A 19,605-nucleotide genomic window follows, 5' to 3' on the forward strand; every position below is an offset into this window, starting at 1 on the left:
CATGTTTAGAAAAAAATTGGACACTTTAAAATTTCCAGCAGGTTTTTTTTTAATAGATCCTAAAAGATGAATTTTAAAAGCCCGATGTATGTACAAGTCAGGCTCACGCACGTTCACTGAATTTTAAAAGCTGCCTAGATGCACGCGTATCTCTCGTTACACACACGTCTTACTTGATTTCAAAAAGGGGTGGAGCATGGGCATTTCAGGGCATGGGTGTTGAGAAGGGGTGTTTTGTGTGCCCTTGGGCCTCAGCCCGACCCCAGACGCGTCCAGGACCGACCCGAAGGTTGACGGCGTGTTCCAGCTTGGCTGAAGCAAGGACTAGAGAACAAGGTCTGACCCTCAACCAGACCTGCACGCCCAAGACAACCAACAAAGCAATGTTGATTGATGAATGGTCCTCCGACTGTTCCAAGCCCTTTCGGACCTGCCGCTGGGTAACTGCATTGGACGGCAGGCCGGACCGAGGACAAGGGCAGAGAGTCCTTGGAACACAGAAGACATCACAGACGACGGCTGAAGCGAAGACATCACAAGCGAGGGCTGAAGCGAGGACATCACAGACGAGGGCTGAAGCGAAGACATCACGAACGAGACAGGAACTTGGGCGGAAGGACACTGGCACTGTCTCTCAGGGCGCCCTACTCAGCCCACCCGCGGGACTGAGTCGCGGACCACCCTGTCCCACTACACGCCCTGCACAGCCCTAAGAGGCTGGTCACGGACCACGAGGAGAACAGGACAAGCGCAGGGAAGACCCAGGCAAGGAGGACTTCAATGACGGAGCCGATGTCATCCGAAGCTCCACCTATGGCTGGCGGGAACAGAAGCTCAGGAGCACAGGGACAAATCCCTCCTGCAGGCCACTCCATTCTCGGGCACGACATCATCCGAGAACCACAGCTCTACAGGAACAAAAGGCTCAGGAGCACCAGACGAAGACGCAGGGAAGAACATCCGGACAAGCAGGCACATCAGGACATGGAAGATCATGACAGGACATCAGGACATGGAAGATCATGATGGAACATCAGGACATGGACAGGGACCTCGGGCAAGACACGAAGACGTGGTACAAAGGCAGACGAGACGAGGAGCTCCACGAAGAACAGAAGACCTTACAAGGCTCTGGCAGGCAGGAGCCTCCAGAGGGATGTCACTCAGATGCAAGGCACAGACAGACTGACAGAGCAGCCCTATATAGAGCTGAAGCAGGAAGTCCACTCCCTAGGTGGGACCAGCACACTTCCTGTGCCTGGCCCTTTAAATTCAGTGAAGATACGCGCGCCGGCACCTAAGAAGCAGCAGAAGAACTGTGCAGGACCACGGACAGCGGCCTGCACTGACCTACGGCATGAGGGAAACAGGGCTGAGCCTGGGCGCAGGCTTTGACGTCGGCAGTGGCTCCAGCCGCTGCAGAAGGCCCCGGGGGCGACTCCAGCCGCCCGGTGAGACCGGGGCTTGCGGCCTAGCGCCACGAAGGTGAAGTGACAGCGGCGGCGGCTTCTGACCGCGATGGAGGGCAGGAAAGTCCGCGGCTCTGGTCGCAGTGAAGAGGACGAGTCCGGGCGGCCTCCGGATCGCGAGAACCAGGCGAGACCACGGCTCCAGCTGCGTTGGAGAGGCCCGACGGCGGCGTCCATGCCGCATCGGGGAAACAGCAGTGAATGGTGAGTGCCTGCTCGCGGGGGGACCTGCAGGCAGGGGAGTTCATAACAGTGGGCAAAAGATGTGCACATAAATACTTATGCGCCCAGTTCCACTGCCATGTAACTTTACTTCTGCTATGGAGGAGGTGTAAGTTTTAAAAAAAACCCAGCTATTTTGGAGCGTTTAAAAAGTCTGGAGAAATTAGGAGGAGTGCAGGCTATTAAAGCAGGGGATTTGGAGGTCCTAGCTCAACACTGGGCGTACTGGTGGACAAACTGATGACCCTGGCAATGGCATGGATGCGAGCCGACACATACACATCAATGTGCACTTGTGTGCCGGTTTGAAAGTTATAATCCCTGGTTCCACAGTTTTTTTATGAGGTTGTTTCTATGTTTTGTTTGGAATTTTAATTTGTATATAGTGTATGTCTTGTTCTGCCCTTATCATGATGCTAATTGTTTAAATTTCCTGACCTGCCTACGATGTCTTGGATCACCTCAAGGCTCCTCCCTCTCTTCTACCCTCTTTAACATTTACCTCACCCCCTTATGCAAACTCTTATCAGAACTTGGCCTCAAATTCTTTCTTTAAGCTGACGATGTGCAAATCATCATACCCATTCAAGGCTCCCTATCCGATGCCCTTGAATCTTGGGGAAACCATCTCGCCACCATCAACTCCTGACTTACCAACCTCCATCTTGCTCTAAACACTGCCAAAACTGAGCTTCTCCTCATATCCCATCACCTCCCTACCAACCCCTCACTCACAATTGACTCTGCTGACAAGATTCCTCATGCACAGCCCTGCGCAAGGAACCTGGGGGTCCTAATCGACCAACAACTGAACTTCAAAAAACATATCAGTGCCACACTCAAAGAGGGTTTCTTCAAACTTAAAGTGTTAAAAAACCTGAAACCTCTACTTCACGCTAGTGACTTCTGCACTGTCGTCCAGGCTACTCTGGCATCCAAGATGGATTACTGTAACTCCCTCTTTCTTGGCCTACCCTACTCCTCCATAAAGCCCCTCCAGATGCTGCAGAACGCTGTAGCCAGAACCCTCTCCAACGCTCGCAAATATGACCACATCTCCCCTATCCTGAAGGACCTACATTGGCTCCCTATTCCCTCCCGTATCCTCTATAAATCCCTGACCATTATCCATAAAGCCTTATATTCCCATAACTCCAAGTGGCTTGTAGATCCCCTCCAATTTGCCTGCTTGAATCGACCAACAAGGACCACAAACAAAGGGTCCCTCCATGTGCCATCCCTAAAGAAAGCACACCTCATCACATCTACAAGGGATCGGGCGCTCTCCATTGCTGGACCTGTGCACTGGAACTCACTCCCAACCCACCTCAGACTTAAACCTTGCATCACCAAATTCGGAGCCCAACTCAAAACCTGGCTATTCAAACAAGCCTTTCCCCAAAATCCTTGAAGAATATTGATTTGTGATGGAATACTGATCTGAACTTGACTATGACTTTGTTCTTATGACATTATAGTTCATTTGTTAATTGTTCCTATGCTTCACTGCTCTCCTTTTGGTTTTTGTATCCCTACCCTTCCCCTGATATTTGTAATTTCCGTTGCTTTTGTTCCATGTAAACCGAGGTGATGTTTCGACTAACATCGGTATAGAAGACTCTTTAAATAAATAAATAAATAAATAAACAAATAAATGTAAACATTTTTAAATAAATAAAATAAACACACCTGAAAAGAACTTCTCCCAAAAATTGTAAAACTGTTTTTCAAAAGTTCTTACAGTACTAGGTGTTAAGTTTCCAGGATTATCCTGCTGACTTGTAGTTGATGTTTGGAGGTTCATTTTCATTGAAACAAAACAAAAAGAATCCCATAACAGAGGTTCCTCTGACAAAACCTTGGTAACCGATAGCCATTTTTCGGTTACTAGTAAACCCTGGGTATGTCTTGTTTCAAGCTAGAGTAGTGCAGGTCAGTAAGGGGGCGGATACCATTCATATGCAGACCCTCCCTTTGAGGGGTCTGGAATGGCTGCCCCCCCTGAGAGGTCTTTGAAGCATCTCCCTAGAGGGAATCTGGGGGCTTTGTGAAGTTAGGAGGTTAGGAGGTAGTTGAGGAGCTTAGCCTTTGTTGTTTTTCAAGTCTAGTCAGGGGAATCAAGCTAAGCCAGCCTGTGGAATCTGACCAGGGTAAGGAGGGTTTCTATCCAGTCTTCTTACTAGCTGGTTGGGCTACCCTTCTGGGTATATTTTGGGTTTTTTACACTTTTCTTGGTAGGAGGTCTGGTGAAACCCTGTGCACTACCTGGATTCAGGGATTGGGGAACCCTATTTTTGAGGCTGCCCAGGTTAGGGAAGTCCTGTCCCTCTATACCTTGATGAGGACGGAGCAAGTAGTGACCTGGTGCCAGGGCCCCCTGGTGTTAAATTGTTTTGTAAGGGAAGAGGTTTTGCTTTGAGACTGAGAAGGAAGTGTTTGGCTGCCCCTTCCTACCTGAAGGGAACATCAGGAGCTACTGTTCCAGAAGGATCCCTCCCATTGGGGATCCAGATACCAAGATACCAAATCAAGGGTTTTAAAGTGTGAGTAAGAACTTTTCTGTCATCACTGAGGACACCCACACAGAGTCTTCACCCTTGGGGAGAGAGAGAGAGGATTATCAACTCTCTGTGCCAAGACTGTTTTACCTAGTTTCATCCAGGGTTGAAGGGGATCCCTGTCACCTAAAAAGGTACTTTCCTCACCAAAGGACTTCAATTTTCCACACCCTGGAGGGTGGAAATATCAGGGGTCCCTGTGAGGAAATATCTTACACAGATTGAAAGAAGGAAATGTAATCAAGTTAATATTACCTTGGAGCTAATGACAAAGTGAATTGTGCCACTACTCTATTTATTATCCAGAAGTAAATTTTGATTTGGACACCACCTCGGAGTCTGGAGTGGTTTTAGCACCAAGAGCCCACAGTGTGAACTTCCTTATGGGGAGCTCCTCTCCCAGGGGTACACGGACTTACCCTTAACATTTAGGGCCTTGAAAGGTAAGGGGTAGATTTTCAAAGCAGCGCGCGGACGTACATGTGCGCGTGCTACCTGGCGTGCACACATGTACGCCCGATTTTACAACCTACACGCCTTCCCCCATTCCCTCCGAAATCGGTGCGGCCTGGAAGGGAACTTCCCTTCCCCTTAACCTAACCTTCCCACCCCTTCCCCTAACCTTCCCCCCCATCCCTACTCTAACCCCATCCCATTTAACCTTTTGCGCCTGCCTGGAGGCACGTGATCCTCCAACACAGCCTCTGGCCCCACCCCCAGACCACCACGCCTTGCACACACCTCGCCCCCAGACCGCCCCTTTTTGCAAGCCCCGGGATTTACGTGCCAGGCCTTTTTAAAATAGGCACAGCGCGTGTAGGGCTTTTAAAATCCGGCCCTAACTTTCCCCCCTTCCAACAAAGGACCTTCACCTTGGAGAGAAAAGAGACAGTGTCTACAGCTATCCAGGGTCCATACCCCAAAGAGATAAATTATTTTATGGCCCCACCCATGCAGGACAGGCAGACTGGGGTGGGGGGAGTTAGACCTTTATTCTCCGAGGACAATCAGGATGGCAGTCCTCATACATAGGTGACATCATTTGATGGAGCTCAGCACAGAAAACTATGTCAAAGCTTTTAGAACTTTGAATGAGCCTCTGAGCCTGCTCAAGCATGCATTATATTATGCATCCATGCAGGATTCCCTCAGCCCCTCGTGTGTTGCGGCAATTTTGAAGACTTTCTGAAAACTTTGTGGAAGTTTTTCTTGTAATTTATTTGCGGGATCGACACAGGGTCCCCCTCCCAATGCTCCCCTTATTGTCTCTAGCCAGGTTTATTGATGTTTTTGGGTCAGTTTTATTTCACAGGGTGGCAGTGCACTCTGTGCACAAAAACTGCTTGACTACCTTCCTCACCTTTCAGAAACTGGTCTAAAGACTTCCATTAGGGTTCACCGGAGTGCGATTGGCGCATATCACCACGGTGTAGAGGGTAAGCACATCTCCATACAGCCTATAGTTGTATGTTTTATGCAAGGTCTCCTTCAGTTGAAGCCTCCCCTAAGGACTCCTGCCATGTCCTGGGACCTCAACGTGGTTTTAGCTCAGCTGATGAAAGCTCCTTTCAAGTCACTGTGCTCCTGTGACCTAAAGTACCTGACCTGGAAGGTCCTATTTTTGGTAGTGGGCACTTCAGCACACAGGATCAGTGAGAACCAGGTGACTTATCCACCTTACACTAAGTTTTTCCACAATAGGGTGGTCTTATGCACACACCCTAAGTTCCTGTCAGACTTCCATCATCCTTCCAACATTTTGTCCCAGGCTCCATTCGCACTAAGGTGAATGAGCCATGCACAGTTTGGACTGCAAAAGAGCCTTAGCTTTCTATTTGAAGCAGACAGAAACCCATAGACGGTTCACCCAACATTTTGTTTCTTTTCATCAGAACAAGTTGGGGAACAGCAATGCCAAGCAAAAGCTTTTCAATTGGCTAGCAGACTGCATCTCCTTCTGTTATATCCAGGCAGGATTGCATCTTGGGGGCCATGTCAAGACTCACTCTGTTTGAGTGATGGCAACGTTGGTGGCCCACTTGCGAACACTCCCCATGGAGGAGATCTGTAGAGCTGCGACATGGAGTTCCATCCACTCATTCACACCTCATTACTGTCTGGATAGGGATGGCCAATGTGTCAGCAGATTTGGCCAATCTGTCCTTTGAAACTTGTTTGAGGTGTAGAACCCAACTCTGTTCCCTCCTAAGGCCAATTATTTCTGTTCAGGCTGCCCCCTGAATATTGTTGTTCTTGTTGTGAAGAATGGAATTTGTTTTATTGGTCCCCTTTTCTGTTGAGCGGCCGCCTGTAGCCCCCATGTATGAGGCTGCTATCCTGCTTGTCCTCAGAGAAAGCAGAATTGCTCTCCTGTAACAGGTGAGCAATGAGGACAGCAGGATGTCTGTACTCATGAAATCTGTCCGCCACCCTGCAGAGTTGGGTTTTCACATTGTGGGTTTTATTCTTATTTTGTTATTTTGATCCTCAATTCTATGTGATAAGACTTAGGGGACCTTGCATGGATGCTTGGTATAATGCATGCTCAAGCATAATCAGAGAGGCATAGTCAGTGTTCTAGAAACTTTGACATAAGTTTTCCATGCCAAGCTCCATCAGATGATGTCACCCATGTGTGAGGACTGACATTCTGCTGTCCTCAAAGAACACCTGTTACATGTAAGCAACTCTGCTTTATTGCTTACCTACTGGCTTTGATGTTGTGCTTTTTTCCTTTTATTTGAAGAAACCCTTGGCTAGCTTGTCTACTGAGGCTACTTGTTTTCAGAGAAAAGTGAAATTACTCATCTATAAAGTTCATTCCCTGATCAAAGCAGCTCAATGGAGTCAGACAACCTACCTTATCCCCTTCTTGGGAGTTTGGATTTAATTACTCATCTTTTCCAATTCAGGTACTGTAGTTATTTCCCTGCCCAAGAGGTCTTATTATCTAAGTTGCACCTGAGGCAATGGAGGATGAAATAACTTGGCCAAGGTCACAAGGAGTATCTCTGGGAGAAGTAGGATTCAAACTCTGATTTCCCTGGTTTTCAACCTGCCATACTAACCACTAGGCTACTACCTCCATTTGTTATGCTGACTGCTAAAGTCATTGGTGGTAGTTCCAGTGCCGTGGAGGTCCTCTACCATTCATACCAAACATCTTTTATGGAAACAACTGAAGGATTTTCCATTGACACATGCAACCAGGTCATATGGCCTGTATATGTGACCCTATTGCGCAGTTATTGTGAAACACAGGTAAGCAATTTTACTTTGTGGCTATTCTGAAACCAGACCTGTGTGCAGCTCATAGGAGAAGAGCTTGAGACAAGGCTTGGGGGTAATCTGCACGGAGCAGCAGTTACTATCAGAAGAAGCTTGCTGGGCAAACTGTATCTATTATTTGGTCTTTTTCTGCTGTCATTACTATGTTACTATGTTATATGTTATGTTACCTGAGAGAGTTCAGAGTTAATTTGTAAGTAACTATTCTGATATCCCTAGGATAGGCTATTGCAGAGGTAGGCAGTTGCGGTTCTAGACAGGGTTTGGTGTTCAGGACCTCTATGGTGAATAAACATGAGATGTATGTGCATATTTATTTATTTATTTATTTATTTGTTGAGTTTTATATACAGTCATTCAGTAGAGCCATCATATAATGAAGACAGTGCATGTACATATACCTCATTGTGGATATCCTGAAAACCAGACTTGTTTTGGCACTCCCGGACCTATCCCTGGGCTGTTTGATGAGAACTTAATGTTTTTTGTCAGTGAGAGAATTTTGCATTTGTTTATACAGGAGAATGAATATACACAAGCTGACAACTATGCAGATTTAGCTGTGGCTTCTGATAGGTACAATCCCTCAGCTCTTACTAATAAAGGCAATATTGTGTTCTCATCTGGAGATTATGACAAAGCAGCAGAGTTTTATAAAGAAGCTTTAAGGAATGATTCCTCCTGCACTGAAGCATTGTATAATATTGGTAAGCAACATTCTTGTTCAGTGTTTTCTATTAAGATTTAAAAATGGCTATAGGACCCTCAACTGTTTTGCAACGTTTTGAATAATTTAAAAAAAGAAAAGGAGAGGAAAATAAAACATGTAGATAAAAAATTTCTGGAAACATTTTCAAGTGTGAGTATTCTTGTTACATACAGTTGTACAGCACTGCGTATATTATGTAACGCTATAGAAATGTTAAGTAATAATAGTAGAGATGTGAATCGGAACCGGAATCGGTTCGGTTCCAGTTCCGATTCAAATCTTATCATTTTTATCGTCCGGCCCGATTAGTTTTTTGTTTATCGGCTGCGCCCGATCCGATAAACAAAAAACCCACCCTGACCCTTTAAAACTGACCCCTTAGCCTCCCCCACCCTCCCGACCCCCCCCAAAAATGTTTTAAAATTACCTGGTGGTCCAGTGGGGGCGCTGGGAGTGATCTCCCGCTCTCAGGTCGTCGGCTGCCACTAATAAAAATGGCGCCGATGGCCCTTTGCCCTTACCATGTGACAGGGTATCCATGCTATTGGCCGGCCCCTGTCACATGGTAGGAGCACTGGATGGCCGGCGCCATCTTTAAAAATGGTGCGGGCCATCCAGTGCTCTTACCATGTGACAGGGGCCAGCCAATAGCACGGATACCCTGTCACATAGTAAGGGTAAAGGGCCATCGGCGCCATTTTTATTAGTGGCAGCCAACGGCCCGAGAGTGGGAGATCGCTCCCAGCACCCCCACTGGACAACCAGGTAATTTTAAAACGTTTTTGGGGGGGTCGGGAGGGTGGGGAGGCTAAGGGGTCAGTTTTAAAGGGTCGGGGTGGGGTTTTTTTATTGGGCCATCGGCGCCATTTTTATTAGTGGCAGCCGATGGCCCGAGAGCGGGCGATCGGTCCCGGGGCTTCCACTGGGCCACCAGGTGATTTTAAAACATTTTGGGGGGGTTTGGGAGGGTGGGGGAAGGTAAGGGATTAGTTTTAAAGGGTCGGGGTGGGTTTAGGGGTTGTTTTGATGTGCCGGTTTTCCCACCCCCCCAAATAACTCCCGTTAGTGGACACAAACCCGATTAACGATTTTTCACGATAAATCGGGGAATTTCTATTGTATCGCACACTTTAACGATTTTTGATGATTTAAAAAATATCGGACGATATTTTAAATCGTCAAAAAACGATTCACATCCCTAAATAATAGTAGTAGTATATAGTTATAGGAAGATAAATTTATGTCTGAATCTAGGCCAGGGTTTTCATGTCTTTTACTTGAGCTATCTCAAACCAGGATAAGTCTGCACCTGCCTACTTCCATTTGAAGACATTCCACTCATTAGGGAGCAGTTTAAAAAGCCTGGCCTGCTGAATAGAAGAGAGAATGGCAGCAGAACTTTAGACCTGTAGCAGATGCTTTGCTAATAGAGTGAGCAACCTTTACTATATTAGTAAACTATCTTGCTTTATCATTTCATTTGGGGAATGTTAACAACAAGCTGTGATTTCTGTTACTGATTTGCTGCTGTTGCAAAAGCGGTTTTCTTTTGTGGCCTAAAACTGCCAAAATAAACTTTGGACTGTTCACTTTTGCAGCTGAACTGTGCTGTTTCACCAACCCCAATCTCCCACAATAGCGTGCTATAGTAAGTAAGTGTGGAAGATAGCAGGTGATTGATAAATAAAGGCTAGTAAGTCTGACGCATGTGCAGGCAACAAACCCAAAGAAGGCTTGGTTGCCACAGATCCTCAAAACAGAATATGAACAAAGTAGTTTTCAGGAACATTTAAAACAGTCCCCCAAACATTCCAGCAATATACAGGGATTTCCAGGGAACTAGAACTCAAAAGAAGTAGGATCTGCTTGGCATTGCCTATGCTTTCAGGCACAGTTTATAGCTGAGTGAATCAGATGGTCAGCCGCCTGAAGCCTCAATGGCTGTAGAAACCTGGCCCGCATAAGCTCTTCAGGTTTTCCTAATATAGCTCTCGCAACTAAACCCCTACTCTGGATTAAAATATGTGCTTTATGTAAAGGCCACTGCAACATGAATCTTTCCTATTTCAGTAATGTTGAAAATAAATCAAGGTTCATTATTTTTATTCTTTTTAAGCTGCCCGCTTGGTAGGTCTCTAGTGGTGGTTCAGAGGAAGGTAAAAAAACAAACACTGTTTTCCACAGACATTTTCTTCTCCTAGCTAAAGAATTCTTTTGGTGAGCCCAAAAATGTCATCTCTAATGTCTTATAAGATCATTGTGTCCAAAGTAGTCACCCACATCTACCTTTATTCCTCCAGGACGTAACCACCCCAAAGATAAAATGTTTAAAAAATATTAGCTGATTTTGAAGAAATTCACACTGTTTAGAACTTAAACAAGGTTCTCAAGGCTTGAAAAGTTTGACAGTTAACCATGAGATCATCTTTGAGGAGGCAATTTTCAGTCTGACTTGATGAAGAGAGGATAACTCTTGAAAGCATGTCATAGATGAATGAAGTTAGTGCAATAAAAATGTCTCATTATCAAAAATGTCCCCTTTTACTGGCTAATTTTAAAAGGAACGTGCATACACCCATAAATACGTGTATTGGTGCACAAGTGAAGATACGCTGCGATTTTATATTGTGTGCAAAAGTACGTGCATATCATGTAAAATCCCCCTGCCACGCGTATATGTGCACGTAATCTTAAGAGGCGGCTCAAGTAATTGTCCCATGCATATTTCCACTAGGGCTTTAGCGGCTTTTATCACCAGTTTGTCCAGTTGATTTAAATTAAAATAAAAGAAATATGGAGGTTGGTGGATGTGTTGATGATTAAAGGAATAAAGGCACCAAGGGGGGGTTGCCGGATACAATGTATGAAACCATTCCCATCTTCTACAAAAAATTTTCAAAAAATAAAAAATAATAAAAAGATCCTTTTTGGATTTAATATTTGGATTGATTATCAGTGAATATTTGTAGTGGTGGGGATCCGCAAATGTTCCACTAGATGTTTCAGTATGAAATTTCCTCCTGCCCCAGAGTCCACTAAGGCAAGGATCTGGTATTCTAGAGGTCCACAGATTAAGGATACAGGAAGAGAGAGTGGAGGAGAGGGTGCAGTTAGCCCTAAGAAGAGTCCTCCCACAGGACTTAGGTCTGCCAGTTTCCCGGACATATAGGGCATGTTTGTACAGCATGGCCAACTTGTCCACAATACATGCATAGTCCCAACCTCTTTCGCGTTCTTCTCTCTTTTGAAGTCAAGTGACTGCAGCCTAATTGCATTGGTTCTTCTTCACCAGCAAATGGACCAGAGGAAATAGGCCTGGGTGTAGACTTAACTCGGATTTCTCCCTGAAGTGGTCTTCTGGGGCTCTTGGCCTCTTGAACCTTGTTATGAAGTCGGCGATCAATTCTTGTTGCCAACTTCATTAGTTCTGCTAAGGTCTCAGGCATCTCTCGAGCTGCCAGCTCATCTTTCAACCGGGAGTTCAGTCCTTCCAAGAAGAGGGTCTTCAGGCATTTAGGGTCCCAATGTAATTCTGATGCCAACGTCTTGAATTCTATGGCGAAGTCTGGCAAAGGTTTATTACCTTGTTTCAGATGAACCAACGAAGATCCTGCTGTCATGTACCGGGCAGGGTCAACGAATACTGATCTGAACAGTTCAAGGAACCCGGCAAGGTCATGCAGGATAGGGTCATCACGCTCCCACAGCGGAGAGGCCCACACCAACGCTTTTCCGTCCAGATAAGACAAGATATAGGTGGTCTTGGCATAAGCTGTAGGGAAATGATTAGGTTGCAAAGAAAAATGCATGCAACATTGATTGATAAATCCTCTACATTTCCAAACTTCCCCTGAGAAGCGTGTTGGTGCAGTTAGAGGTACAGTTGTCTTGACCGTCACTTCTGGCGGTGTCACTTCTTTACCTGTGGTGATCGGTGTATTCATCTGTGCTTGCAACTGGATAAAGGCAGTAGTCAAATTATCCAGCGAGTTCTGTTGTTCGGAGAGTCGCTGGGCAAGGCCTGGAATGGCCTGCAATACGGTGAGCTGAGCCAAATCATGGAGTTAGCAATCTGTTGTGGTTTTGAGGTGTTGGAGTGGATTCTTGGATACTGTGGTGATGACCACTCCCACGGGAAGGAGCCCCATGAGGAACCACAGTACTAGGCTAGACTCTAGACACGCAAACACAGAGATTTGTCTTTTATTATTCAGCAGAGTGATACCACCAGAGGTGGCAGTAGTGAGGTAATCCAGAGGTAGCAGTCCAGGGGCCCTCGGCAGAGGAGACCCGTCTCGCAATGATGGTATAGGGAGTGCAGGATGCAGGTTCCTAGTGCTGATCTATAGATGAGACAGACTGACAATGTTAGATTACTCACTAAGTTGGTAGCTGTAAAGATGGAGATCTCAGCAGGCAGAAGTAGTTGAATACAGGCACCGAGACAGGGAGAGCAGGCCCTCGAGGAGCGAGTAACTGATCCATGAAAGGCACCTGAAAGAAGCAAAGGGATCCTGAGGAGCAGGTACCCAGGTTAGATGATTACCCTGAAGGGCAGAGAGAGCTTCCAGCGGCAGCAAGGAAGTGGCAAAGTAGCTTAGACCGGAAAAGTACAATCCTTGCTAACTCAGTTTCGGGCTGATACAGTACAGTGCGCTCCGGTGGAGTGCACTGTTAGCCCGGGTTTGGCCGCGCGTTTTTGACGCGCTAGCTTTATCCCTTATACAATAAGGGGTAATAGCGTGTCGAAAATGCGCAGCCAACAACCCCAAAACTAATAGCGCCCGCAACATGCAAATGCATGTTGATGGCCCTATTAGTTATTCCCGTGCGATCCAGAAAGCAAAATGTGCAGCGAAGCCACACATTTTACTTTCAAAAATTAACGCCTGCCCAAAGGCTGGCGTTAATTTCTGCCGTCGCCAGGGAAGTGTACAGAAAAGCAGAAAAAATAGCTTTTCTGTACACTCTCCGACTTAATATCATAGCGATATTTAGTCAGAGGTCCCAAAAGTAAAAAAAAATTTAAAATTTAAAAAAAAAAATTTAAAATATGCCCGTGGCCCGCGGGTCAGAAGACGGATGCTCAATTATGCCGGCATCCGTTTTCCGAACCCGTAGCTGTCAGCGGGAACTGACACTGGCAAAATTGAGTGTCGGCTGTCAAACCCGCTGACAGCCGCCGCTGCTGTCAAAAAGGAGGCGCTTGGGACGCGCTTTGTCCCTAGCACCTCCTTTTACCGCAGGCCATAATTTGCATAGGCCACCCTCCTGAATCGTGCGCCCAGGAGAGTGGCCTGTGTGCGCTCCGGGAGAGCTGGCGCTCGCCGGCTCTCCCGCGCGTTTTTCTGTATCGGCATGTGTGTTAGCAAACGAAGGGCAGGCTAAATACCCAGATGGCGTGACGACACTCGAGGGGGACGCCCCCGAGATTCCTGCCATGACATGGATAAAGACATGGGTGGCGTGCGCACGAGCGCCCTAGGAGGCCCTCAGGAGAAAATGGCGGATAGCCTTGCCATTGCTGTTCCGGGGACGCTGGAGAGAGCGGCATGCAGACACAGCGGTAGCCATCTTTCCAAGGCTAGCGGGGAGAGCAGAGAGAAAGGTGAGGCACAAAGGTCGAAGCCGTCTGAGACCGACGGATGCAACACATATATACATGTGTGTGAGCTAAAAATGTGGTGCATGGGCGGGGCATGGGTGTTTAGGGATGGGGCCAACAGTTACATGCGTAAATCCATATTTTAAAAGCAGAGGAGTATGCAGAAATCGCATTATAGGCTTAACACTACAGAGTGAGATGATTGGGTCAACTAGGAGGAGTACAGGATGAAGAACCAGAGTAGTATGGATGACCTCGAGATAGACTGGGCAAACTGATGGACTTATTGAGAAAACTGGCTATATCCTTCACATGAACATGTTTAAAAATCTGCTTCCCTGCATGCATTAAAGCTGACAAAGTCCTAAGGAAGATATGCAAAGTATTTTTGCTCGAGTAATGGCTTAAAATTAGTAGCACACAGTCATGTGATGCAGTGCAGGGGATGGACATAATTTCCCCTCACAGCACATGGCCTCTACATCCAGCCTCATCCACACGCTAACAAATAATTTTTCTGCACTGCCAAATAACATCCAGACTCCTTGGAACCCGGACAGTCGGACAATTCGGAGGATGACCTCCTGCTTGGTGAAAAAAGAGAAAGATAAAGACAGACCTCAGATCCAGGAAGCGCCCGCCATCATGCCACCGGACCCCTCCCGCATCGCCTCCCATGGCAGCGCTGCCCAAGATTAAAATGGCGATTGCTGAAACGCTGGGTCCTGAGCTCAAAAACATTTCATCTAAATTATCGGAGCTCTCCACGGCTTTTGCAGGCTATGAAGCCCATTTCTCGGAATTAGAGCAGCGTGTGTTGGACATTCAAGATGGCGCCCTCACCTCCCAGATGGAAATCTCTGCTCTCAAGGCCGCACTGGAGAAGCCCTCCGAAAGGTTGGAGGACCTCGAGAATTGCTCGAGGTGCTCGAGTTTGCGTTTTCTTGGCCTTCCTGAGTCCTTAGACGACCGACAGCTTCCTGCCTTCCTGGAAAGCTGGCTCAGTAAGGAATTTGTGCTTTCTCGAGCACATGGCCCCCTTCGCATTGAACACGCACATAGTCTCGAGCATAATAAGGCCTCTGACACTGGACCTAGGGTAGTTACTGCAAATTTTTTTAATTTTGCGCACAAATGCGAGATATTGCAAGTGACTCGAGCTGGTAAGTCCTTGGTTTATGAAAACCAGAAAATCTTGATTTTCCAGGACTTTTCTATGGCGTTAGCTGCCAAGTTCTGCCTTTTGGCGCCCCTTTGCTCTAAGTTGATTGCGGCAGGCCTCTGGGCTACCTTGGTCTATCCTGCATGCCTGCGGGCCACTACCCCGGCAGGGGTTCGCTGGTTCACTGAAGCGGAGGAAGTTCACAGTTTCCTGCGCACCCATCCATTCCCTGACTCGCAGAATGATGGTGAGTTTGGGTGCAGGTTAGGTGTCCTCACCGGATTGGCAGGACAGGCTATTAATTTTGTCAATAAAGGATTCGATCCATAGGCCAACAAGGGTGCGTGAGCAGTGGACTTTCTCAGTTTATCAATTTCCTTTCTACAGAACCCCCTGAAGTCCATGGGGTTGCGTTTGTCTTATAGAGACCATGGATGAGACTGGATGGACCTGGTAACCCAGGGTTCCTGTTAAGGACTGCCGGATGGTGCTGCAGAATTCTAGTTTGTTTTTTTTCTCTTTCTTGCAACACTAAAGCAGGGCCTGATTATCTAGATGGCATTTCTACTGTTGTGGATGGGGCTGGATTGGGGGGGGTGTGGGGTTGTTTGCATGGAAGTGGCTTCCATAGGGTTGTTCTGGATGTTGAGGATGTTCGGGGTTATGGGAAATGAAACGGGTCAGGGAGGGTGGGAGGGGCAACAGGGTTGGTTAGGGGGAGGGGGGGTTTGTACCATGCTGTGTTCTGTATCACATGAAACAGGAATGTGTGCTTACAGGTTTGGGTCCTTTATTTCACTGTCAAAGATATGTGGGGGCCTGTGTTGGGGGGCTCCCATTTTGATGAGTATTATCTGGCATGCATGTCTTGTTTTCCTAGAGTGAAGTGCTCCTAGCTGCGGTACCCGAAAAATATCCTGGAATGTGTGTGGGATAAACTCTCCTATTAAGCGTCCAAAATTCTTACTCATTTAAAAACGAAACAGGTTGATATAGCATTTCTACAGGAGACCCATCTAAGAGACATAGAACATGGGAAATTACGTAGAAGTTGGGTTGGTGATGTTTATTTTGCATCGGCTTCTACTAAATCCGCTGGTGTGGCAATCTTATTTAATAAACAGTTGCCCTTTAAAGTTCAAAAAGAAATTAAGGATACTCAAGGGCGTTATCTCATTCTGGTAATTCAGGTGTATGAACTTACTCTTGTATTATGTAATATTTATGCTCCCAATAACTATAGCCCTGGCTATTTTAGAGTACTTCAATGTCTGCTTCTCCCATATCTAGATGATTTTATTATTCTGGGGGGCGACTTTAATGTTATTCGAGATCCCCATTTAGACAAATCCCAAGCATCCACAAGAGACCTGGGAGTGAGCAAAGGCCCTTTACAGCTTGAACAATCCCTCCACTTAGTAGATGCGTGGCGTATCCTCCATCCTATGGAAAAAGATTTTACGCATCTTTCGCAGGTGCCCGCTACCCTGTCCCGATTGGATTATTTTTTAATTAGCAGTCACCTTTCCACTAAAGTTAATGATGCTTGTATAGGGGACATTGTTATTTCTGACCATGTGCCGGTATGGCTAGATCTTCAACTCTCTACCTTCACTTCCTCATCTCTCCTTTGGTGCTTTCCATACTACCTGGCTGACGATACTCAATTTCACGACTACCTACTGGCCAAGTGGAAAGACTATGCAAGGTTAAATAGCAAACACTTGGCCAAACCTGTCCTTTTTTTGTATACCGCTAAAGCGGTCCTAAGGGGTGACATCATAGCCTATATAGTTCATAGGCGCAAAGTTTTGGACAAGCACCTTCTGGCCTTAAGCACTCAATTGCGGCACACTAAGGAGCGAGTGGCAAGTTTTAATACTAGCTCAGACAGAGAGCGTTACCTTACTCTCCAAGGGACCTTAAATTCTTTACTCCACCAAAGGGCCAAAAAGAGCCTTCTCTATTCCCAATATCGATTATACCAGTTTAGCAATAAATCGGGGAAATTATTGGCTAACTTAATTAGAGCAGCTCATAGTCCACGACATGTCACAGCTATCCGAATTCCAGCTGGACATATTATCAATGACACTTCAGCTATTTTGGCCCAGTTTAGAAAATTTTATTCTGACTTATATGCTACTGAGGGTTGGGACGGGGAGGCGTGTGATTGATTTTGTGCTCGAATTGACCTACCTTGCCCCTCCGGGGCACAAAGGGAATGGCTGAATTGCCTGCTTGGGGTTGAGGCGGTACAATTCGCTATTCGACAAGCTAAACGTTTTAAAGCCCCAGGCCCAGATGGCTTTACGGCCAAATTTTATAAATGTCTGGTGGACGGACCCCTTGGGACCCTTACTGGCACATACCTTTACAGAATTAATAAGAACAGGCTCCTTCCCGGCACATGTTAACACTGCTCATATTACTCTTATGTTGTGTTCTGCGCCCATGGCTGTCCACGGGCACGGCCCCCTACCTCACCCACGGCAGCTCCGGTGGAAGTCCATAATCCAGTGCCCGTCGCTCTGGCACAGGCCCCAGTGATGGTCGCTGGGTGGGGGAGCCATCCCTGCTCCTCCCTCGCGGTGTCCAGCAGCGTTTTCTCCGCGGAGGAAATCCAAGATGGCCGCTGTCATCTTTAGGTGTGAGGCCGCGCCTCCTCTTCAGATTTAAAGGGACCTGATCCCTTTAAACTACCCACAGCTGTTCCCTATGAGCCAGAGCAGAGGAAGTATAAAAGGAGGCTTCCTCTGCTCATTCCTTGACTTGGCAACGTCCCACGTAGTCAGGTCTGCTTGCCTCAGTGAGTTCTTCTACTTTGGATCCTTGTTCCTGTCTTGTCTTGGTGTTCCTGGTTCCTGACTTCAGATTGGCTAGTGGAGATTCCTGGTGTGTGACTTTGGATTGGCTAGCGGTGATTCCTGGTGTGTGACTTCGGACTGGCAAGCGGTGATTCCTGGTGTGTGACTTCGGACTGGCAAGCGGCAATCCCTTGGTGTGTGACCTCGGACTGGTATACGACGACCCTCTGGCACTTGACCATAGACTTCTTCTGGACCATCGTCTCCAAGGGCCCACCTAAGTCCCAGCGGCCCGGGTCCCTTCGGGCTCCTCCCAGGGGGACCGCGGGCTTCCAGGGCTGAAGCCCCAGTTAGCCCTTGCACCGAACTCTCGACTCCTTGACCTCTCAAAGGCCCACCTAAGTCCCAGCGGTCCGGGTCCCTACGGGCTCTCCTGGGGGGGACCGTGGACTTCCAGTGGCGAAGACACAGTTCCTCTCCTTGACGTCACGACTCTTCATCTGCCTCCACAGTCGTCTCAGTCTCCAGTGCCGAGGGTCAGCTGGTTACATCTTCTGTTCTGCTTCGCCACCCGACGGGAGAACCTACGGATCTTCCTCCTAAGGTATACCATCCTCCCGTCGGCCCAAGGGTTCACTAGCCTGAGCATAACATCTTATTGCAAAAGCTGGAAAGGACACTCACTCTCCAGCCTTGTACCGTCCTATTTCCTTACTTCCTTACTTAGTTTTGATCAGAAATTGCTAGCCAAAATTATGGCGGATCGATTGGCGGAGATATTGTCCTCCCTGATTGGCCCAGGTCAGGTGGGCTTTGTCCAGCACCGCTATGCCCTGACTAATATTCGAAAGATACTGGCAGCTATGACTATGTGTCGGCAAACGGACTCCCCCTTTCTGGTGATTAGTTTTGATGCAGAGAAAGCATTTGATAGGGTGGAGTGGAAATACCTCTTTCACATTTTGCAGGTTATGGGGTTTAATGGCCTTTTTTATGATGCTGTCCAATTGCTATATCACGACCCCTCCGCCCTTATTGTTGCTAATCGCTCACCGTCCGAGATATTCTCCATCTCACGGGGCACAAGGCAAGGTTGCCCACTATCCCCCCTTTTATTCCTGCTGTAGCTTGAGCCCCTGCTTTTGGCAATACAGAATACTCCTGAGGTACAGGGGGTTAAGCTGCAGGCGGATGTGTTTAAGTACGCAGTCTTTGCAGATGACATTTTGGTTTTTCTGACAGACCCTGCCCACTCCCTTCTGGCCCTGATGCAATTAATTTGGGAATTTGGACTTTTTTCGGGCCTACGCCTTAAAACTGACAAGTCGGAGGCTTTGGCGTTTCCAGACTCTCTCCAGGAGTGGTGGGATGAGACTTTTCCTTTGCAATGGGCTAAGGGGTCCATCCGCTATTTGGGGATTAACCTTCCCTGTTCCCCAGCCCAGTTATTCAAATGTAATGTCCCGCCCTTGATTCACTACTCCCAGGAAATACTGTGTACTTGGAAGGCCTTGCCTCTTTCTTTAGGGGGTCGAGTGAACTTGTTTAAGATGGTTTTCCTCCCGAAGTGGCTTTATGGTCTGCAAAATGTACCTCTTTCTCTTACATGCAAAGATCTGGTTAATTTGGATAAAGCGCTATGCGCCTATTTGTGGAAGGGTGGGAAAACTAGAATACTTTCGTCTGGCCTGCTGGAGAGGTGGGGGGAAGGGGGGTTGGGAGTGCCGGACCTGGGCATATATAATCTGGCTGGAAACTTACATCTTATTAGAGACTGGCTCTTGA

At 47.2% G+C, this 19,605-nt stretch overlaps 1 protein-coding gene across 1 annotated transcript in view; it reads left to right on the plus strand.

Moving 5' to 3' along the window:
- Positions 1–19,605, plus strand: part of LOC115092047 (intraflagellar transport protein 88 homolog) — a 353,514-nt gene that overhangs the window by 202,830 nt on the left and 131,079 nt on the right. Inside the window, exon 18 of the mRNA XM_029602513.1 lies at positions 8,058–8,244. Coding sequence (XP_029458373.1) covers positions 8,058–8,244 — 187 coding nt within the window. The remainder of the gene's footprint in view (positions 1–8,057; positions 8,245–19,605) is intronic.

This window comes from Rhinatrema bivittatum, chromosome 5 (genome assembly GCF_901001135.1).
Source record: "Rhinatrema bivittatum chromosome 5, aRhiBiv1.1, whole genome shotgun sequence".
Lineage (NCBI taxonomy): Eukaryota > Metazoa > Chordata > Amphibia > Gymnophiona > Rhinatrematidae > Rhinatrema > Rhinatrema bivittatum.